This window comes from Canis lupus, chromosome 15, assembly GCF_048164855.1.
Source record: "Canis lupus baileyi chromosome 15, mCanLup2.hap1, whole genome shotgun sequence".
NCBI classification, from domain to species: Eukaryota; Metazoa; Chordata; class Mammalia; order Carnivora; family Canidae; genus Canis; species Canis lupus.
This window is the reverse complement of record NC_132852.1, coordinates 52,835,670-52,859,333: the sequence shown is the minus strand read 5'-3', so window position 1 is coordinate 52,859,333 and position 23,664 is coordinate 52,835,670. Positions and strand designations below refer to the sequence as shown.

General features: G+C 44.8%; 1 protein-coding gene across 1 annotated transcript in view; it reads left to right on the top strand.

Moving 5' to 3' along the window:
* PARP12 (poly(ADP-ribose) polymerase family member 12) overlaps nucleotides 1–22,309 on the top strand; it is a 38,847-nt gene extending 16,538 nt beyond the window's left edge. Inside the window, exons 5-12 of the mRNA XM_072777417.1 lie at nucleotides 255–378; nucleotides 4,044–4,239; nucleotides 8,013–8,154; nucleotides 11,093–11,189; nucleotides 16,927–17,002; nucleotides 18,829–18,959; nucleotides 19,842–19,993; nucleotides 21,188–22,309. Coding sequence (XP_072633518.1) covers nucleotides 255–378; nucleotides 4,044–4,239; nucleotides 8,013–8,154; nucleotides 11,093–11,189; nucleotides 16,927–17,002; nucleotides 18,829–18,959; nucleotides 19,842–19,993; nucleotides 21,188–21,513 — 1,244 coding nt within the window. The 3' untranslated portion in view covers nucleotides 21,514–22,309. The remainder of the gene's footprint in view (nucleotides 1–254; nucleotides 379–4,043; nucleotides 4,240–8,012; nucleotides 8,155–11,092; nucleotides 11,190–16,926; nucleotides 17,003–18,828; nucleotides 18,960–19,841; nucleotides 19,994–21,187) is intronic.
* Nucleotides 22,310–23,664: the final 1,355 nt, after the last annotated feature.

The following is a 23,664-nucleotide window of genomic DNA, read 5'->3' as shown; positions in this document are numbered from 1 at the left end:
ACACATAATGTAACCTACCAATATATGTTTTTAAAAATTGATGTAATGTCCTGTTAAAGGGGAGATATAAAAGTGTGTATAATAAGACACATGGTATTTCAATATTTACATGTTCAAGATGATTGCCCTAAAAATGACTTCTCCACAGATCTCTAGAGTGTTCCCACGTCAGTGGGCAGCACCACACTCATTGAGAACCACAGAACTAGGTCATGCTATGTAAGGTGTCTTATTTCCTTATATTCTTATTTTAGATAAGTGCAATAAAGTTCATTTCCATTTACCATATCGATGGCAGTTCTTGGACAGAGGCAAGTGGAAGGATTTGGATAAAATGGAGCTTATTGAAGAGGCATATAGTGATCCCAGAAAAGACAGGTATGAAATATATCACTTGTGTCTGCTGTGTGTCAGGGCTTTTGTGTGTAGTGTGGGGAGTTTGGACACAACAGAGTTGAGGTTTGATCACACACACACACACACACACACACACGCCAGTAAACAGCCTGGTCTGGAGGTGAAAGCTCTAGGCTGGAGATTGGAAGTGAGTGTTGATACTCTGGTTTGATGCCTCTATTTTCCCACCTTTCTCTCCTTTAGGGAGGAGCTATGGGGAAAGGCAATGGTGGTACCATGTAAGTTTTGAGTTATTTGCTGCTGGCATTGATCATGTACATATATCTACATTGATTACTGCAGAAAAGCGAGAGGCAGTCATTTGTGAAATTTTAGCTTTTACATGAGAAGTCCTGAGTTGACCTTCTGTTTATTGTTCGGCCTTTAACTTTTCAATTTTTCTAAGTGTGTCCCACTATTTTCACTTAGTCATATTAAATTGGCAAGTCCTGGGAAGCCTTAGTTTCAAATACTTCTCATATTATGGATTGAACTTGCTAAAATATGTTGCCAAGAAGAAAATTTAAGCCTACTTTTTTAAGTGGAAAAAATAAATTTGTGCTTAGAGTGCAATTTTGCACAAATCGCTACTGCTAAAGTATGTGAAACAAATTGTTCCCCTTTGGAAGATGAATTGGCTCACATATTCCCCTATCTCTCTTTTTCTGAGGCAGAATTTACACACAGGGAAGTGCACAGATAGTAATTGTATAGTTCACTGAGTCTTGACAAATGCATGCACTCACGTAGTGGACGTTCTTATCCAAATAGAGATCATCTTCATCACCCCAGAAAGTCCCCTCCTGTCCCCTTCCCATCAGTGCCCACTCCATGGGCTACCATTGGTCTGACATCTGTCACCACAGATTAATCTCGCTTGTTGAACCCCATCTAAATGGAGCCATATACTCTCTACCACCACATCTAGTGCCTTCTGCTCAGCACACTGTTCTCAGGACTCTGTCAAGTTGTGCTGATATCCTGGCACATGTGTGTGGGCTTCTCTAGGCCAGGTGTTCAGGGATGAGACTGCCAGAAGATAGGCTGGGGCCATCCTCAGCTCTGCCAGGTAATGCTCAATTGTTTTCCAAAATGATGGTTGCCTGCTTTCCACCACCATTCACAGTCTGTGGTGACAATCTCCCTAATGTTGGTCTTATTTGCCGTCTGAACTTTTCCCAGCCTGGGGATGTAAAGTGGTAGCTCTACATGCATATCTTTGGGTCCTAATGAGGTAAGATGTCTCCTCACATGTTTATGGGCCATTTGTGCTTCCTTTAAAATGTCTGTCCTTATAGTTTGATTGTTCTTTTGAGGTAAAGGTTGGGTGTTTAGTTATGGGAATTTTTTTTTTTAAAGATTTTATTTATTCATGAGAGACACAGAGAGAGAGAAGCAGAGACATAGGCAGAGGGAGAAGCGGGCTTCTTGCAGGGAGCCTGATGCGGGACTCCATCCCCAGATCCCAGGATCACACCCTGAGCCAAAGGCAGACGGTCAACCGCTGAGCCACCCAGGCATCCCTAGTTTTAGGAATTCTTTAAATTTCTGGATATTAAATGTGCATTGAAAATAAACTCTTCCTGCCAACTTATGGTATATTTTAATATAGAGAAGTATTTATCCATCTTTCCCTTTATGGTTTTATAATTTTTGAGTCCTCAGAAAGCCTTTCTTATCCCAAGACTGTTGGGAAATTTTTCTGAATTTTCTTTAAAAAGTCTTAACGTTTTAAGCACTGTGTTTCATCTTTCACTGCAGGTCACGTGAAGTATGGGTCCCGTTTCATTCTTATGCAGATGAATTAACCAGTTTTACCAAAACTACTTTTTAAATACATGTTTATTTAAAAAAATGTTTATTTAAAAAAATTTTAAATTGTGGTAATGCATACATAACATAAAATTTGCCATCTTACCCATTTTTAAGGGTACATTTCTGTGGCATTAAGCACATTTTACATTGTTGTGTGGCTGTCCCCACCACTCGTTACAAGTGATTATTTTTAAATCCATCAAAATGGAGCCAAATTTGGCAAAATGTTGCCACCTTTTATAGCTTATTTTGAGACTTATTTGACTTATTTGAGTCTTATTTTGAGACTTATTTTGATTTGTGCCAAATATCGCTTGTTTAAGTAGGCCATCCCTCCTCCACCTACTTCTAGTGCCACTCGAGACATGTGCTGAGTTAGCAAACACATCCAAGTGTGTTCCTGGCCTCTTCTCTTTCATTGGTTTGTCTGTCACTGCCACACTGTCACCTGGTGGAGCTTTATTGTAAGTGTTGGCCTCTGGTGAGGCATACCCCTATTTTGTCTGTCTTTGAACTGCCTGAGCCCTTGGTAGTTTGTTCCTCTTTAGAAATTTTTATATCTCACTGGCTTATCTCCATTGTGATTTTTGAAATTAGAATTGAATGGACTCTTGTCAGTCCTGGGAGAACTGACATCATAGTGATGCTCAGACTGTGTCTTCATATACATAATAGCATCTAATTTATTTAAATTTTTAAAAATATCTTTTAGTAGTTCTGTAATTTCTCCATTAAGATCTTGATGTCTTTTGCTAGAGAAATCCTTTTTCCCCCCACTTATATTTAGATATAATTGACACACAATTCTGTAGAAGTTTAAGGTGTGCCGCATAGTGACTTGACTACGTATACATTGCAAAATGACTAGCACAGTAAATTTAGCTAACCTCTCTCACTTCATACAGTTAAAAAAAACATTTTTTTCTTCTATGATGAGACCTTTGAGAATTTATTCTCTTAGCAAAGTTTAAATATGCTATAAAACATTGTTAACTATAGTTGTCATGTTTATACCCCCAGTAAAAGAAATTTGTTTTCTCTCTGCTGATACATAGAAACGCAGTTGACTTTTGTCAACAGTTGTATTCTGCAACTTTGCTAAAATATCTTAACTCAGAAGACTCTACTGATAATTCATTTGAATTTCCTGTATAGTTATCTATATATTCTACTTATCTAGAAATTAATATCTGTGGGTAGCATTTTAATTTTTTTTATTCTTGTTTGTTTTTATTCATTTTACTTCTTGTTACCGTGACTAGGACCTCCCATGCCATGCTGAATAGAAGTAGTGATAGCTGGAATATTATCTTTTTTTCCTTTTCCCCTTGATTTTAGGAGTAATTATTAAGTGTTTCACTTTAAGCATGAGTGAATGTTTGGAATATTTGGCCTTTTTTTTTTTTAAAGATTTTATTTATTAGCACAAGCAGGGGGAGGGGCAGAAGGAGAGGGAGAAGCAGACTCCCTGCTTAATGGGGAATCCAGTGTGGGGCTCGATCCTGGAACTCTAGGATCACACCCTGAGCTGAAGGCAGACGCTCAACCACCGAGTCAACCAGGGGTCCCACCTTCTGTATTTCTAATATTCTCCTTTTTTTCTTGATTCATCTTACAGAGGTTTATTAATTTTATTAATATTTTTCTTGTTTTAGTAAGAACCAGCTTGTCCTCTCCTCCTCCCACTTGGAAGCTTTTTTTTTTTTTTTTTCTTAAGGAGTGTCACATTTATATTCACATCCTCCAGCTGAGCATCTACAAGACTACAGGTGGAACCTGAGTATTGACTTGGCAGGTGGAGATTTCAGTTTACCTCTCATGTTCTTCTGCAGGATCCTGTGTGCTGAGTCAGCCAGCAACTTTCACTTTGATTGTCTAGACTTTGACTCCATGATGTTCGGCGCTGCCCCAGCCCGCCGCCTCTCCACAGCCTCCTCAGTTACTAAACCTCCACACTTCATCCTCACCACTGACTGGGTTTGGTACTGGACCGACGAGTTTGGCTCTTGGCAGGAATATGGAAAACAAGTAAGTGTCACAGAAAGAGGGCAAATGTTTTCTGCTAAGGGTCCATGATGGAGGAGCCATTCCAGACATGAGCACAAGGGTTGTTCTGGAGAGTCCTTGATAGAGCCAAAGATCCCCAGGTCCCACTGTGACTCATTTGCTTTAGGGAAATTAGGGCAAAACTAACTACTAACTATTAACTTGTTTCTTTGTATGAGGTTGTGTCTTTGAATGATTAGGTATCTTGCTGGCTCCATGAGAACTAAATTACTATACATTACAGTGAGATGACATTTCTTCATTGGTTTTATTAAATGGAGTAGAAAGATGCTTCTCTTACTGTTGAATAGGTAACTCCAGACCAAGTGCCTGTGTGTGCAGGAGAGTTTGTGTAGCTGCATAATAAACTTTAAGACTTTCTGAAGCTGGCTTTTCTGCCTTCTGTGTAGCAGCAAGTCCACAGAACATGGGCCAGTGTAAGAAAATGGATTTATTTCAGGTATTGATTTGGAATCTGAATCTAATAACTGCTGCTGTCAATAATTTGATGATGTTGGATAAGATTAAAGGGAGCCCCTTGATCTGTAGAGGTATCGGGAGGTCACCATGTCTATAGGGACAGCTTTCCCAATTGAAAACTGGGATATGTGGTCTGATAGACATTGTAAGAGGCTATATTAAAGCTTTGGTTTCTTACCCTTTTTTTTTTTAAAAATATTTTATTTATTTATTCATGATAGTCACACAGAGAGAGACAGAGAGGCAGAGACACAGGCAGAGGGAGAAGCAGGCTCCATGCACCGGGAGCCCGATATGGGATTCGATCCTGGGTCTCCAGGATCACGCCCCGGGCCAAAGGCAGGCGCCAAACCGCTGCGCCACCTGGGGATCCCTGGTTTCTTACTCTTATCTGCACCTGGAATTTCTTTTTCTCTGGGAACACTGTAATTAGAGCTGCATGAGAGCAGAGAGTTTTGTCTCTTGTGTCACCGATGTGCCCCTGTATGGAGGACAGTGCCTGCGCCTAGCAGGTCCTCAGAGCATAGACTGGCTGGCTGAAGAACAGAGTAATAGCTGCCCTCTGGTTGATTGGACGTGGTCATTCTCAGCAGGGGCCTCACTTCCGCTCTCATCTGCTTCCCCTCCGTGTCCTCCATGGCTAGCCTTTTCTCATTAGCTGTTCTGTCTGTCTTCTTTCCCACCCATCTCCCCCTCTTGAGCATCCTAGGGCTTCTTCCACTTTCCTTGCCATGTGGATTTGTTCAAGGAGACTCCCTGGCGTTGCTCTTGGTTTGATCAGAAGCAGGAGAGGAGAGGCCATGCCTGGTATTGAGCAGGAGTGAATGTGGGGCTGATTATGCTCTGTGAATGGGGCTTACCTGGTGACATCATGAAGGAACCCATGGCAGGCGAGAAGCACTTAGCAAATGTGATGACCTCTCATGTTTTGTTTTCTGATTTGTCCCACTTCTTGGGGAGATGAGTGGGATGACACTTATAGACCCTATAGTCAACTTATGCAAAAGTATGCTTCCCTAGGTGACTTTGCAAAACTGGATTGTCACAGTTTTAGAAGGTGGGGTCCTTTCTCCACCAAACACCCACACTTAGGGCTTTTCCTTTTTCTTGTCTAGGCTGCTACTACTTGCAGTATAGTCAGAGTGTATAACCTCATTTAGAAGAGTGAAAATCTCTGGGAATGACCTGTATTTGGGTATCATTGATGCACCACTTGATGGTGGAGTGCAGGTGCACATGTGTGGTCTCATTTGGTACCATCGACTGGATCTTCTCCTAGGGTGGCCTGTCCATTCTATCTCCTCTTTTCCCACACACTTCTGGTGTCACCCCATATTTGGATTTATCTCTTAGTTTTCTGCTAATTGCCAGTTTAGGACCATGTTCTTTTGATTCAGGGAAGCTAGATTCTTTCCTGTCTGAGCTCAGAATGTACAGCCCAGTTTTAGGTCCAGATTGCCTCTGCCCTATATTAATTTCCTAAGGCTGCCATAACAAAGTACCACAAACTAGGTGGCTTGAAACAACAGTGATTTATTGCCTTACAATTGGATGCAAATCGAAGTCAAGGTGTCAGCAAGGCCACATTCCCTTTGAAATCTGTTAGGAATCCTACTTGCCTCATCCTAGCTTCTGGTGGCCTCGCTGGCGTGTAGGTGCTTCAGTCTAGTCTCTGCCTTGTCATCACCTGGCCTTCTCCCTGTGTCTGCCTTCACGTGGCTGTTCTCTCATAAGGACATGGGTTTTGTGGATGAGGGGTCCATCCTACTCTGGTATGATCACATCTTAACTAATTACATTTGCAGTGACCCTTTTCCTAAATAAGGTCAAGTTTTGAGGTACTAGGATCAAGATCTCAACTTATCTTTTTAGGCAAAGGGGGTGGCACAGCTCAGTCTGTAACCTAAGGTATTACTGTTCTCAGCCACTGAATTTTCCTGTGTTAAACTTGACATCCCTGAGGTATTGGGCTCCAGGATACCTTAACCCTGACCTGTATCCTCTTTGAACCATCCACAACAGGCTTCTTATGTCGATTGGCCTTTTGCATTTTTTTCCCTTTCCTGTGATCTTCTTTGCCTTGATCTAAAACCTCTACAACTGCCCTCACACTTTTGTACCTGAACAACACATCCATCTCTACTTGAAAGGTAAGACCCCTGTGTATTCCTCCACTAGCCAGACCCAAATCTGCCAATCTGCCATCATTGTTACTTGTTTATCTAGTCACTTCTCATAGAGTGCCTGCAGGAGGTGGGATCCTGCCGGGCATAGCCCCCACTGTGCTGTATACCCTGGTGAAGGGTCAAGGGCCCAGGTGTCAAATCTTGTGGCATTTCCAGCCTTTGTGCACTCCCTTCTCACCTGGCTGTCTTGCTCCTCCTCCATCTCTTTCATGGGCTGATGCTTTCTACTTCCCTTCATGAATGTTGGGGTGTCCCAGGGTCCAGCCCATGCCCCCATTCTTCTGATGTTAGCAGCCACCTTAAGTGATCTTTAAGTCTCTGTTTCCAGACTAGATTCCTCTTCGAAGTTCAGACTGGTCTATCTAGATACCCGCCTGGTATTTCTGTGGCATCTTTGCTTTTTGTTCTAGGCACAGTGCTATGTACTCTTATATCATGATAGGGGTATGATGTAAGTTTGTTACTGTTCCTATTACCATTCTGTAGAGATCTTGAGGTTCAGAGAGGTTAAAATAACTTACCATGGTTGTAGAGGAGCCAGAATTCAAACTCAGTCCGTCCTGAAATCTTAGATGTTCTATAGGTAATTGGAGAGAAGGTGTGGGATCAAAATGGGCAATTCAGAAATAGAAGAGCTCTCCACGGGCCCAGGAAAAGGACACAGAGGAGGCCTAAGCTCTGAAGGATGGTGGGTACAAGAATGGATAGGGAAGAGGCAGCTGTGTCAGGCCATCCCTCCATGCGGATTGGAGAATTCAGTGTTGGCATTTACCTTCATTCGAATGATTGTGTCATCCATTATGAATAATTTGAATGCTCTCTCTTCTTTTGCTACCATCTGGCTAGCCGGACCTGCATTTACTATTTTCCTGGGCAGCTTTTAGGAGACATTCGTGTTGGCTTCTATTTCATGCCTCCCTCTCCTGCCACACCCCTGCTCCCTGGCTCTTCTCACTCACTCCCCAGCCTCCCCCCAAACATGGATATCCACCATGGGCATGTCTGCAGTGTGGTGTGGATCGCACCTGGCAGCTTTCTTCATCGTTGTAGGTTCCTGCCTTCACGAAGTATCTGGCTTTTCCCTCACAGGGCATGGAGCACCCTGTGACTGCCGTCAACAGCAGTGATTTGGAGAAGGCCTACCTGGCGTACTGTGCACCAGGCTCTGACGCCCAGGCAGCCATTCTGAAGTTCCAGGCTGGAAAGCACAAATACGAGTTAGACTTCAAAGGTACTTCCTGACACACTGCCCTCACCGAGCAGGACTTGGCCATCTCTTGGCTCTGTCTTTTCTGCCTTCACCCTGTAGAAGCTCCATGTACACATTGAGGGCCAGGATGGAAAAGGACAGGATGATCCCTGCTCCTGAAGAGCTGCTCACCTGGAAAGGGAGACAAACTAAACAGATGATGCCAGCTCAGTGGGATAAAAGAGAAACTGCCCAGGGAGGGGGTTGGTGAGGAGACAGGAGCCTGAGGAGGGTTGGGGGAACAGGTGGGGTCTGCATGTGTGCGGTGGTGGTGGTCCTGTGGGCCATCGATGAGTCCCTGTGGTCCTAGGTTAACCTCAGTCCCTGACCAGTGTCATAACTGTTCTGTGCACCCCGCCTCATCCCCCCAGCATGGTGGCTCCACATCAACTTCTCAGTCAGCACCTGTGGCTTAGGTGGGCTACAGATTGAATGCGTGCTAGACACACACTTTCATTAAAAGTTGCTAGAAGCAGATTACCTGTGCTTGTGGTGTCCTGATACTGGACTTTAAGTGACTTGTCCTGGTTGCCTTTGCAGACAGAAACAGGCCCCATAACCTTTGGGTTCAGTTCATCTAAGAGACTGATTTGGGAGGATTTTTTTTTTAAGTTTTAGTTTTTTCTGTGGCTTCTCTTAAGCCATTTCCTCATGGATATATCAGTCTAGCTGTCTTTAACTCTGAATCCTTCTGAATGTTCAGAACCTTTTGAGGGAATTCACTGGGCATTCCTTAGTAATAGTAAATATGGTTTACTATTTTCTCTATTTTTTGGGACCTTCTTCTATGTGGAGGGCAGAAAACTGTATGTGGTGAATTATCCTAAAACCACTTTACCTGCCTGCTATGGTTTTAGAGTGCTGATCATCTTGCTGAAGGTGGAATCTCTGCCGCCTCAATGTGCCCTTACAGAGTACTTAAAAGTTTCTTCTGCTCTGCAGTGAGACCTGCCTACCTACCTTTAGCATCTGCTCAGGAACACTAGCCGTAGGTCAGGTGGTTTGTAGTCCACAGTGTGATAGGTACAAGTGCATGCAAGGGGACAGCAAGTGACGTGAGGGTCAAGTCTATACACCTAGCACCAATCTGACTGCTGTTGGCAACTGTTTGAAATACTTCTTTTAAGTATCTGGAAAATATCAAAACCAGAATTGTCAGACGCAAGCTTTATCATTCTCAACCTCTAGGCCCCATCCTCAGGGGACATAACAGAGAAACAGAATAAGAGTGGGAGAGAGCAACGTGCGTGCCGTTTTCTGCAAACTGCAAGAAAAAGTGTGTTCACCCCACACTGACCCGGGACCACGTGGATAGGCACAGTTCTTTTTGTTGGTAGTGGATAATAGCAGTCACAGAAGTAGTTTGAGGTGAGTTAGCTTCCTGTCTCACTGTGTGAGGTGTAGTGAAAGCAAATCCAAGCAGACACAGCAAATTTGCCAGACACATTTATGAACCAAATATTAGGAAACAAGTACAGTTAAGAAACACAACAGGTGAAATGGTTGGTTCTGTAGGATTGAGGAAGACTTGGTGCTATCATTTGAGAGACCTTTGTCACAAGCATTGCTCAAAGCCACTGCCAATGCCAAGATTCCAGAGGCAGAACTCTGACATCTGTTAGCTGGCATCAGATGGGCGGAATCCCCAAGGTCAAGGTTGTTTAGGGACTTTAGCCTAATGTGTCTCTGGTAAGGGTAAATTAAGGAAAAGGTCTCACTTTTTCCTGTCCACAGAAGGCTAGGGAGTGGGTCTTACATTTATTTAGCCAATTTGCATATCCTGAAGTTTTACCAGTGAAAGCCCATTTAAGTTCATCATGATGTCACTCAAGAGGCCAGTAAAAACCCCTTGTAAGTATACTAATTATTGATGGGAGTTGAGTGGTGGACCACAGTAGGGCTTTGTAGCCATGTATGTCTGGTGTGTGGGCTCCTAATCAGAATGTGGGGGGACCTCTGGGAGTCCCGATCTTGATGACCATCTGGGCTACAGCATGAGGGACACACACCTAGATGATCACACAGTGTGAGCTGAAATGCAGTAGCATAAGTTACAGACATATACAAATTAATATTAAAATGTTTTATAAATGAAAGAAACTGGTTTTTACTCTCCGTACAGAAAGATAGGGTTTTCCTGGTGACTAGGGACACATAATCTCGCTCACAGGAATTTGTGATTTTTCAACTCGAGGGTCAGTGTCCCCTCCACCTTAAGGATGAACCTGAGGATCTTGGGGGGTGGGCATGGGGCAAGAATTTTTTTTAAAGATTTTATTTATTCATGAGAGACTCAGAGTGAAAGAGAGAGAGGCAGAGACACAGGCAGAAGGAGAAGCAGGCTCCATACAGGGAGCCTGATGTGGGACTCGATCCTGGGTCTCCAGGATCACAACCTGGGCCGAAGGCAGTGCTAAACCGCTGAGCCACCCAGGTTGCCCCAAGAATTTTGTTTATTAAAGATGGTACAGGTTTAAAAGGATTGAGAAATAATGCCACGGAGTCAGTTTAGTCAAATTTCAAAAAGTCATAAGAGTAAAATTATATTAACTCTAAATCCCACTGACTCAAGATGTAATTTGGTCTCAGGCTGAGCTGAAGCTTTTTCATATCCAAGTTGGGAAAAATTGCTAAGCAAAATAATAGTTTAAACAAGATTGGAAGGAACAATTTAAAGGTACTCATGTATAATTGATATGTCAATTACTCATCATTCATGGGTTCATTAAATTCAGTCTCCTAAGGATACCTATTTTCTTTGTGAATATTTGAAATGTGAAAATTGCTTTATTTTTTTTTAACAGACTGAATATAGGCTTTACACATTTTCCAACCATTTAGTTTGTGTTTATGAAACAGTGCTATCCCATGTGTGTATATACATTTGGTGTTTTTGTTGTTTGTTTGTTTGTTTCTCCAGTGTTCGTTCAGAAAAACCTGGTCTATGGTACGGTCAGAAAGGTTTGCCGGAGACCCAAGTATGTGTCTCCTCAGGAGGTGAAGGTGAAGCAAGCCTGGTAAGTGGCATGTGTATTAGATGGGGTGTGCTCTGCTGCAGGTACAGAAAACCTCCTCAGACTGGCTAATGCAGTAAGAGGGTTTGTTGGCTTGTGTCTGAGTGTACCAGTGCTCTGTCTCCAAGTGCCCAGCCCCGCACCAGGTACTTTCAGACTTTCCTTCACTGAATACCATAGTGCTGATGCTAATATCGGTGTTTCAGAAAAGGTCTGAGAATTCATGAACCTGGAACATCAGGGTACACTTAGCACATTTCAGAGACAGAAGTATTAGTACGGATTATAAGATGATAAATACAATGCAGGTTTTAATTAATAAAGCATTAAAGTGCCAAACTAAATGCAACATAAAATAAAGGGTAAAAAAAAAAACAAAGATGCTGAAAAAAAATTGCATAATTAGATTTTAAAAAAAGAATGATTTATTTTGAGAGAGAATGTGCATGTGGTGGGGGGAGAGGCAGAGGGAGAGAATCTCAAGTAGACTCCATGCTCAGCACAGAGTCTGATGTGGGGCTCCATCCTACCACCCTGAGATCATAACCTGATCTGAAATCAAGAGTGGGACTCTTAGCTGACTGAGCCACCCATGCATGCTCCATATAATTAGATATTTTAGCTGTTAAGTGTGCCAGTGATGTTACAGAGTCATAAAGGTATTCTTGTGTAGACTTTTCCAGAAACCAAAAAAGTTCTTCCTGACTTTAGACTAATTTAGAGAATGGTTAGGAAATAATAATCTCACTCCTCATATTTTCTCTCTGTTTCCGTCTTCAAGTGATTATATCTTTTGTTTAATAACATGGAAGGGATATTTTCAGTAACTCTTTGGGTTTTGTTATTGGTAGTGAGCTGCGATCTTGACTTCTAACAAAGCACGTTACTCTTTGCTCTCCACTTGTGTCATGTATGAATGCCAGTTCTTTTTTTTTTTTTTTTTTTTGAATGCCAGTTCTGATGCCGAGTCACCTGTAGCTGTTTGACTACAGTCCTCTATATTCCATGAGTTGGGAAAGGCTTGGGGCCAGAGCATTATCTTCGTAGCTAGAAGGCTTGAGATACACAATTATAAGGCTGCTTATTGTGATCTGCAAGCCAGTCGAGGCTGAAGCTGGCTCAGCAGTTTGTATTTTCAGTTGAATAGTTGAATCATAGACTTGAGTCTTTGAAAATGTTGAAGTGATAGGAAAATAATGGAATTATACCAGTAAAAACCATGTATTTCAGTACTTGAATATCACGGTATGCCACAAACCCAAATATAGATTCTGCAGGTGTCAAGCGGCCAGCTTCATCCTCAAGGTGGATTCCCTGTGGCTGCCAAAAGCCGCTAGGGGAGCGCCTGGCCTTGTAAGCCTTTTTTTTTAAGAGCAGGAGAGGGCCCTCCTGCAGCTGATGGGGCATATTTATGAGCTTTGCTCTGATCAGACCCCTTCTGAACCAGTAGTTTTAGGCTGGATGCCGATGTGCCGAGATTGGAGTGGAGGAAGGGTCCTTTTCTCCATCTGCATGGCCCTCCCAGAGGTCCCCCACATTCTACTGGGGGAGAATGGCCTGCATGGCAAGAGGTACCACAGCACCAGTTACAGTTGGATGTGTCACAGCCTAAGCTGGGACTTCAGACCATGTTGACAGCCAGCTATGGCTTCTGTTAGCTAGAGAAATCAGGCTCATTGCCATTTCACAGCAAACTGATAGCTTCTCTGCTGGTTCTTCTGGGGTCTCACAGATGGACATTAGTGGTTGTATTTGTAGAGCATGATCATTTAAAGAAGAATTTGATAGGAGCTAGACGGAAAAGGTATGATCAGTCCAAGGAGAGGATATACTTGGTAGTCAGTATGCTCCTCCCTCTAGCCTCCAGCATTTCCACAGTGAATAGTTATTTGCATATATTTCTGATTTATCTGTATTATGTTTCTTTTGGAAAAAATGAGCAAACGCATAAATATAAAAGTGTTTTCTGATTTCCTTTTTCTTGCACTAAAGGTAGCATTTTATCTGTACTATTCTTTTCCACTTAGAAATAATTATTCCCTTTTAGTACATTGAAATCTTCTGAAATCTGTCTCATGGCTCTCCATCATCTGTACATACCCTAGTTTATTTAATTTGTCCACTTTGAAGGGATGCTTTGCATTGTTTTAGATCTTTTGTTGTTACAATGGTAATGCCACAGTGGATGATCTGGTGTATGAGCTGTTTCATATTCATGGAGGTTAAAGTTCTAGAAGGTAAATGCAAGTTCCTTTTAATGGGGTTGAACTATTATGCACTTTGCCTCAGGATGCTTGAGGTACCTGTTTCTCTCGGCCTTGCCAACAGGTGAATCATCGATCTCTTGGACTTTTGCTATTCTCATGAGTGGCAAAGGGTGTTTCAGTCTATTTTAATTTGCTTTCTCTTACAAGTGAGGTTTAATATTTTTCCTAACTGTAACAGCCTTTTGCCTTTCTTTTTCCTTGGACAGTTTGTCTTTTTGTTCAATTTTCTGTCAGCCTTTTTATTTTCTTAAATGTTAAGAGCCTTTTATCTACTAGGGAGATGAGCACTCAGTTTCTTTCTTTTTTTTTTTAAGATTTATTTATTTATATATTCATGAGAGAGACAGAGAGAAGCAGAGACACAGGCAGAGGGAGAAGTAGGCTCCACGAAGGGAGCTCAATGCGGGACTCGATCCTGGGACCCCAGGATTACGCCCTGGCTCAAAGGCAGGCACTAAGCTGTGAGCCACCCAGGGATCCCCGAGCACTCAGTTTCTTATAACAAATCACAAACCTTTTCTCTTAGTTTGTTAGTTCTCAGCTTTGTTTATAAAGTGTGTTACCCACAGAATTGCTTATTTTTTAGTGAAATGTATCTATCCCTTCTGCATATTGCTTCTGGATTTACAGTTTAGTTAACTGTGACTACTTCTACTTCTGGAAGTTATTTTTGATTCTTTCCCTACCAGAGTCTACCTTAGATACAGTGTGGAAAAATCTGTTTGTCTCCTTTCTGAGACTGGATGTCTTTTATTATGACTGTAACATAGTCTTCAGGGAGGGCCACAGACACCGCACATCAGAAATGAAAGTGATCATTTTGGTCAAATTCAGAGTAAGATATGACTGATTCAGGATCCTCCCCACTGCATACCCTGAGAATCACAGAGTCAATGTAGTGAGGTTTGTGGCTCTTCTGATAACCCATGTGACAGCAGCCATGTAACTCTAGCAAGCAAGTCCACTGGGGACTCTGAGTGAGCGTGGGTCACTTTCAGAAACAACTTCTCTGTTTACACAAATGACAGGATCCCTAAATATGATCTCCACATTCCCACATTCCAGAGTTCTTTTTTTTACATTCCAGAGTTCTAATATGAGAATTTGATGTAGAGTTTGAAATGGCATTTGTATATCAGCTTTCTGGTTTTAGTTCCTTACTGTCCTTGTATCCTCCAAAAACAATGTTTTATTCATGTGATTGGATCTTATTTTTTCTTTTCTTCCCACTTTATGAAGATATTTTCAGTCATTTCATTTTTCCCCCTTCTACTAGTTTGGAAGTTACAAACTAGGGCAGCCCAGGTGGCTCAGCAGTTTAGTGCCACCTTCAGCCCAGGGCATGATCTTGGAGACCCAGGATTGAGTCCCATGTCAGGCTCCCTGCATGGAGTCTGCTTGTGTCTCTGCCTCTCTCTCTCTCTCTTGAATAAATAAATAAAATTTTTAAAAAAGAAAGGAAGTTACAAATTATATTACCTTTTATTTTAAAGGTCATACTAGAAATTATAACGTGTTTTTAGGTATGAGTTGATCAGTGTCTTTGTCTTCTCATCAGCTGGTAGAAGGGCTTTCATATGCCTTATTCCATTAATTTCCTCTCTTGTTTTTAAACTTCATGAGGTACTGTTACTTTATACTAGGAATGTTGCATTAGATTCACTCGCATTTTACTACTTTGTCTTTTCACATTTTCTTAGATGGAGGTCTGTTGGAAAACTATTTTTGTTTGCCTGAGTATATCTTTACTTTGCTCTCAATCTCAGAAGATATTTTCACTGGCTATAGGATAGCATCTTGTGTTGTGGTTATTTTCTCCTAGAACATTCCACTGTCCCCTGGTTTCCATTGCTGCTTTCACAAAATCAGCTGTTAGTCTAACTGGAGCTTTTCCAGAATCCCTCTTGTCTTCTTTAGCTGCCTTTCAGATTGTGTCAGTCTTGCTGCTAGACACTTTTATTAACCTGGTGTGGGTGGGCATGTGCTTTTATTTATCCTGTTGGAGATTCTTGGGACTTCTTAGACCTTTGTGTCACTCTGAGAGTCTCCTTTGTTCTCTTTAAAATGGCCTCCAGCCTTTCCTCTCTCCTCTTTTTGGAGCTTTGGTTGTGTTCTGACTAGATCTTGGCCTTCTCTATCTCTCCTTTGTGTCCCAGCTTCTCCTCCACATTTACTGTCTCCTCCCTGCTGGGACCACATTCTGGATAACCACACTTGCTGTCTAGTTCGGCTCACTCCTCTGTCCTCAGGTGGTCTCCCCTGCTTGCACAAATGTCTTTGGAACCTCTACTAGCAAGGACTGTATCTTTCACTTCTGGAAGTTCTTCCTGATTCTTTTCCAAACTCTCCACATCTTTTTATAGCTCAGTTTCTTGCATATATTTTTAAAGTTTGTGTTTTACGTCTTCAAACACGGAAAGAATAATTGTTGTGCTATAATCTGCCTTGTAATTTCAGCATCTTAAGTCTTCATGGTCTGTTTCTGGCTGATTCTTGCTTGTGGGGCCTTGATTAGTTATTTTTAAACTGTGCTGTTTTTCTAGGAGAGTTATTTGTGGGAGTTGTTTGAGGCTTAGGATGAAGGTACATGTCTCATGCCCGTAGAAACAGAAGGTAGATCTATTGTAGGAAGAACAGCATTCTGAAACAGAGTCAGAAAGATTTGGAATTATAGTGACACAGTCCCTGTTCCTAGACCTGTTGGGTCATGTGTCTTTTAGAGCTTAGACTTTATTTTATCTTTTGGAAAGATATGGTGCTTGTGTTATGTGAGACCTGTAATTAAGCATGCTAATATTGCAGCAGTATGAAATAACCATAGTCCCTTAGTTCCAGTCAAATTTCTACTGCCAAATGAGGTGTTTTTTTTGTTTGTTTGTTTGTTTGTTTGTTTGTTTGTTTAGGATTGATTTATTTTTTGAGAGAGAGTGTGAGCTTGAGCTTTGGGAGGAGAGGAAAAGGGAGAAAGAGAATCCCAAACAAGGCTCCCTGCTGAGTGCAGAGCCTAACACGGGGCTCTATCTCCTGTCAGACACTTGACTGAACCACCCAGGTGCTCCTGCCAAATGAGTTTTGATGTAAATTTTCTGTTCTTTAAAAATGTTTTGTATGCCAATTATACCTCATTGAGGCTGCTTGAAAGAAGAATTCTTTGAATTTTAAAATTGTGGATAAAAGTTTGTACATGCTGCTTTTATCAGATACTCTTTGCCTTCCATGCAAGAGTTGAGATACAGGTGAGAAATGGATCCCTCATACCTGATTGTTTGGGTTTTGGCCACATGAGCAAAGATAGATGTACTCCTACATGGTGGATAGTGTGCTTATTAGGTGCTTCCTCACCTTCTACCTGCTTTTACAAAATGGTATGCTGAGACCCTAGACTGGTGGTACCAGCTAGTGGAAGCTGCTTAGAGTAGATCTGCTGGAGTCTAAGAACAAAATATTTCAGTGTTTTTGTTTACATTTTGTAGCAGCGTCAAGTTTCAAGGCCCAAAGAGCATCCCAGACCATTGGGACCCCTCAGCCCTGCCAGACCCTGGCTTTAAGGTATGGGACTCGCGCTGCCTTGGGTCATGGAGGAGGGTGTTCTTAGACATAGTTAGTGAGCAGACTCCACCACTGAGGAAGCTGTGTGGTCAGGCTAGAGCAGGAGGGAGGAGCTAGTGGGGTTTTATTTTCAGGTCGTGGGGACTTTAAGGCTGAATGCTCACCATTCAGAAGAAGATGGTTATGGCCCTAAGGGGAGAGAATATATTGTGGATCGAGGATGATGATCTGGAAATCTCTGGAAAGGGCAGAAATAGGAGCTTAACAGCTGCTTAGCCAAATAAGTATTAGTTTTACTAAGCAAGAAAAGAAAAACCAGGGGAGGATTTGAGTATGATGAGGGATATGTAGAGGGGGAGTTGCTGTTGGAAGGTGCCAGATACTAGAAGATAGGGAACATCAATTCAGATGGCTCATGTAGGGCCTGCCAGCTAATGAGACCTATGCTGAGTTCTGTAGAGTACTCAGGCCATTGTCCATTACCACCTCTTGAATGTGGGGCACTCAGATGGCCTTCTGATGCTGGCTCCCTGTCAGGCACTGGGCATACAGGCTCTGTGCCTGTCTGCCGTGAGATGTCGACTCTCATTGGGTTGTACAGAATGTACACAGACTCCAGCAGCACAGACACATGTGAGAAGGGCTGGGCGAGTTTGAACAATAGTAGTCAGTGTCACAGAACGAGGTGACCATATTGAGGGGAATGGAGAAAGCTTCACTGGGTCCACACCTAAGTGATGGCTGATGCTCGTACAGGCAGAAATAGGGGAAGAACATACAAATCAATGGAAATTGCATAGGGAAGGAGCCCAGGTCAGGATGGAGGATGTGCACAGACACTGGGGGAGCAAGAGGGAGGTCAGGGCTGTGTTCTGGAGCCCTTGGTCGTGAGGCCAAGCTGAAGGCCATGGCAGGTATGGGAGCCCTTGACAGTCTGGTCTTGGAGGGGCAGGCTGGTTCCATATTTGAGGAAGAGGAATTTGGTGTCCTCCCATGGGATGGGAGCAGGGAAACCAGAGTCATAATTTCAGTTGCAGGAGACCCATGGACATTCAGACTGAACACAGGGTAGGGGAAGGCCATGGTACAGAGGGATTTCTCAGGAATTCCCAAATGCGCTGTCATGGGGCCAAGCCTGTTTAGCTGGGAACAGGGGGGCTGGTTAGGTGCAGACAGCAAGTGCAGGAATTGGTGGATTGTCACTGTGCAAACGTCAGCTGCCCTTGCTCTGGGCCCCTCCTGGTGCATAGGGAGTGCTATTCCCAGAGCAAGACACTAAGGGAGAGGTAGGCTCACCTGGGAGGATGCGGTAGCACCAGGTGCTGCACATCTCATGGCGCTCCTGCACATCTCATGGCGCTCCTGAGTTGATGTGTGCCCATCTACCAGCCTGCCTCTTCCTTAGCACTTGCAGTGTGGCGTGCTCCCACCACACTGCTGTCTGTGAGCCCAGATCTGCTTTAATTGGGTTTGCCTGCCTCCACCAAACAAGTGTGCTCCACATTTATTGACACCAGCTCTGGTCTTATAGACTATATAGTCTGCCCTGTGTGGGTACAGAGGAGGAGTGGGGACACCCAGGGGGGTGTTGGCATGAGCATCATGTATCTGCCCTTTAGGAGGATTTCACAGTGAACAAAAGGAAAGTGACCACAAACTGCCTACCCCCCCATGACACCTGAAGAGACTACACGTCTGGGCCAAGGGAGAGTAGTGATCACTCTGGTCTTGCCTGCAGTTCTAGCATTTTATGAGCAGACCTGGAAGGGACTGATTTATATTTTACACTTTGATGATAACAGAAAAAAAATGTTTGCTTCTTGTAGAAAATTACCCTCAGTTCTTCATCAGACGAGTATCAAAAGGTCTGGAACCTCTTTAACCGCACGCTGCCTTTCTACTTTGTTCAGAAGATTGAGCGAGTCCAGAATCTGGCTCTCTGGGAAGTCTACCAGTGGTATGTTAGGGGCTCATTGTTAGTGGGCTGGTGACTGTCCCTCCAATCCATACACAGTAGGCTAGCTGCTTGCCAAATGTGTCCAGGGTTTGAGGGACAACCTGAGATAGCAGTCATTGCTTGCCCGGTGTTGGTGGCATCAGGAGCTGTGTCCCTGCTTTCCTCTCCATCTCTCCATCTTTACAGCTTAGTGTCGGCATATTCCTCAGAGCCAAGGGGACTAAAGCTGCCCTAGTAACAGAGCCCGCACTTGCACATGTGCATTCTGCCTCCCTGCGTGGAACTGGTCAGTAGGAGCCACCCGCACCCCAAGGCATATAGAGCTGTTGTCCTGACAGCCAGGGAGCCAGACCTCATTTTCGGGCCTGAGGACTAGCATGTTCTTGGGTGCTCAGCAACTTGTCCTTGTCTGCAGCAGGTCACCAGGGAGGGAGGGCCTGAGGTCCTGCTGACCTGTCCCCAGAAGAGGGGGTTGGAGCAGTGTCATCTGTACTCTGGGCCCAGTGATGAAATCAGGGTAGCTTAGAGCAGGTAGAGGGATGGCCCCTCAACTGACCAGCATCTCCCAGCTTCCCTGGCTAAGCTCCCTTGGGAAGCAAGGTGGTGAGGAAGAAGAGGTGGTGTGTGTGCTTGCCAGTGGCTGGCCTGCTGTGGGAGTGCAAGAAGCTGCCGACATCTAGATCTGTGGAAGGAAAGGCTTCCCTTCTGCTCTTCACCCAGGTCCCGCTGCTCACCCTCTTTCCCATGCCCTGGCGCCTGCCTGGTCTCATGGGCCCGGACTCCTGATGTTTCTAATAAAATGTGTTTTCCTGGGTCGAGTGGCCTATATTTGGCAGCAGGCACTCTCTGCCTCCAACGTACATTCCTCTCCCATGATTCTAGGCAAAAAGGGCAAATGCAGAAGAGAAATGGAGGGAAGATGGTAGATGAGCGGCAGCTCTTCCACGGCACTAGTGCCAGTTTCGTCGATGCCATCTGCCAGCAGAACTTTGACTGGAGGGTCTGTGGTCTTCATGGCACTTCCTACGGCAAGGGTAAGGGCAAAGGTGACCCCACTGGCAGAACCTGGCTTTACTCTTTTAGAGCAAATTGATGGAGGGCATGGGGGAACCAGCATGAGTTGATGAGCTGGGTCAAACTCAGTGAGTGAGGACCCCTGGCCCTCGCGGGGGGGGGGGGGGGGGGCGCCTAGCCGGTGGCCCCCTTACTCCTCTGTGTGCAGCCAGGAGCCTTACCCAAGGTTGGAGAAGGGTTTTGTGTCCCTGTGGAGTAGAGGCCCTGGAGATGGTGAGCATGAGTCAGGGGAGGAGACCAGGTGCCTTCCCAGCCCCGAGCCTGGCCCCAGGCTGTTGCCTGCTTGATCATTAGGATGAGAATCTGAATACTTGAGGGACGCTTGTGTCCATGTCATTCCAGCCATAATGGGAGTTCTCTATTTTCCTGTGTTATTTTTAAACTCTATTTGGAAATAATTTCAAACCCGGGGAAGTCTCCAGAATAATATTTTTAAAACTCCTACATAAATTTTACTTAGATTCATCAGCTTAACATTGTGCCGCATTGGCTTTATTTCTTCTGACTCATTTGCAAGTAAGTAGGTGGCATAGGTCCTGCTCTTTCCCCCTTGAGCACCTCCTAAGAACAAGGACATTCTTTGCCGTAACCATGACATGGTTGCTAAATTGAAGCATCTTGTGGTACTGTCATCAGCAGCCCCCCTCTGACTCTATCACTTGTCCATCAGTCAGCCTGAATCAGGTGTGGCAACAGCTGTGGGGGCGGGATGGACAGAAGCCAGTGGTGGGTCGTATTTCTGCATATGTGTATGTGGCAGTCTCTGATGCAGGTTCCTGTTTGCTGAGCTTCAGAAATCTCTGCTAGGCTGCCAGTGGCTACGGTTCCATGTATGGGATCTTGTTACCTTTCTGCACCAACCCCATGAGGCTGGCATGACAGCCCCATTTTAGAGCTGAGGAGACTGAGGTTTAGGGGCTAAGTAGTGATGTGCCCAGGGGACCCTTAGGATTTGAGAGAGGCAGAACCTGAGTTTTCTGTCTCAGAGTTAGGTGATTCCCCCTAATGCCCTTCGTGAGGGAAGAGACTAGGAAAGAGGGAGGACAGGGAGATAGGAATGTCTCCTGGTTGACAGGACACCTGAGCCTCCCCTGCCAGGCTGCGGGCTGTGCCCCCCAAAACCCCACTGAGCCCACACGTGTCCTTCCTTGCAGGGAGCTACTTCGCCCGAGACGCAGCTTATTCCCACCACTACAGCAAATCCGACACCAAGTCCCACACGATGTTCCTGGCCCGGGTGCTGGTCGGGGAGTTCATCCGAGGCAACGCCTCCTTCGTCCGCCCCCCGGCCAAGGAGGGCCTTGGCAACAACTTCTATGACAGCTGCGTGAACAGCATGTCGGACCCCTCCATCTTCGTGATCTTTGAGAAGCACCAGGTCTACCCGGAGTACGTGATCCAATATGCCAGCTCCAACAAGCCCACGACGGGGACCTCCACCCTCTTCTCCTTGGCGTCTTTCTTTAGCAGCCGGCAGTGAGCACACAAGGGTGTTTTAGGTGCCTTTCAGGCATGTCTTCCTTGGCGTTGCTATTTGGGAAGGGTTTTTTTTTTTTTTTTTTTAACAAAAACTTTTAATGAACTGTTCATTTAACGTTGACTTCCTGATGAAGTTACAGTCTTAATCTCACTAATAATGGTTCGGTTTTAAGCCACTTTTGGGCTCATTAGTAGACTAACCAGAAGTGATTATAGGTGGGCCTGTTACTGCTTTTTACTAGTGGGTTAAAGTTTTATTATTTACACTCTGTCGACTTTGCAGCTGATTGGCACCAGGCACAGAGTTTCCAGGTACTATTTTATGGATTGATTTTAAATTTAACTTTCTGTCTCTGCAGTGAGTAATTTGGTTTTTCAGGGTCTCAGTGGCATCTTGTTTAATTTTTTCTCAAAATGACATAGTAGCCATCATCAGTCCAGGAGGTAGTCACTCTGTTGCTCTGGCTTTAATCCAGGCACCCCTTCTTCTCCTGGGCTCCTGCCCTTGGAACTGGCCCATCTATCGTGGTGTTAGAGCAAGTGGCTACTGTGTGGTATCACTGTGGCCCTGTCAGTTTCCCTTTGTCCTGGAGGGGTCAGCATCACTTAGTGGAAGGTGACATGGATGAGGGGCTGCCCCCAGGGATCCCCAGGGCTCTGCCCACGAATGCCCATTCCCACATCTCCTAAGCACACTGGATACCCTCTAAATATGGGTTTTCTGTTCCTGTGAGATTTGGATACCTGTGCTGCAAATGTCACAATGGAGTATGGAAATAAAAGAATATTTATCTGAAGTGCACGACACCAAAGCTCATTCTTCAGCGTCTATCGAGCACCTGCTGGGTAGAGGCACTTCTCTGGGTGTTGGGCTATAACAGAGCCCCCATTACTGCCCTTGGGGGCTGTGTGTGGACTTATCCTGAAGCTGATGAGCCTGAAGGTTCAGGGCCTCTCACTTGCCGGGGCACCTTCCACAACCCTAGCAGGGGCCCTAACTATATGGCCACATGGTCTTACATCTCTGTTATATTTGCAAAAGTTACATATTTATTTTTTTTCTTCCCCACCCAACCCCTGTAGTTCCAAGTTCCGCAAAACCCAGATTCACTACTGAGCAGAGGGTGTTGTGGACATGGAGGGGTGGGTGCATCCTGTGCGTCTTTCACTCACTCACAGCAGTTGATGGGAGTCTCTCTGGGCACTGGTGGGCTCTGCTCTGGGGGAGGAGGAGCTGGCAGGGCAGCTCTGTGTCTTGAGGTGGCTGTACTGTTTGGTCTCTGGGTTCAGTCCTCAGCAGTGGGCTGTCCCTCCTCCCCTACACCCTTCTTGCCCACCCCCACCTTCCTAATACAGTGTGTCCACTCCACGTGATGCCTCCGCTTCTGTCACTTTATCCTGGAGTTCTCAGATCCAAGGCTGTTGAGTTTTTCCATCTCTGGACCAGGGTTAGGGGGTACCCTGGAACCTTACCCAGGTCAGCTAGTCAAGGCAGAGAGGAACTGAATTATATGACCAAAAAAATGCAGCAACAACAGTACTACCTTAACCACCTGCAGGGCCGGTCACCTCATTGTACATGGTAGGATTTTTCAGAGGCCCCAAGATATTTCCACCATACCCTGACTGATGCTGAAATTTTATTTTCGATTTGAGTCCTGGTCCTACTACAGTGGAGGTGGGGGGCCAGAGGAGTGTCAGGGAGAATCGTTAAGTCAGATGCTTGCCTGCTGAGTCTTACATGGACCTGATCCCCTGCTCATTAACTATCTGGCTGCTGGGAGCTGAGTGGTGGGCAGCAGGGATGGTCCAGTGGGGAGTGTGGGTGGGAAAAATGGTTGGAGAAGCCTGGTGTGGAGGTGATCACATGCTCCAGAAAAGGCAGTTGAGCTAGAAGACTGCAGAGGCGCTGGATTTGCTCACCTTTCAGAAGGCAAGCCAGAAGGAATACCAACTTGGACCTGAAATTTGAGAGGGCCGGGGTCCATGTGGCCAGGCTGTGGCCTGGGAGGGGGTGGGCACTGTGATGGGAAGAAGTCAAAATGACGGTAACTCTCTCGGTGCAAAGAGGCGGTGGGACCCACGGCAAGTGTGTGAATGACTAGTCCTGAGGACCTGATTGGGATCCAGCTAAAGGGTCCTGTGGAGGGCC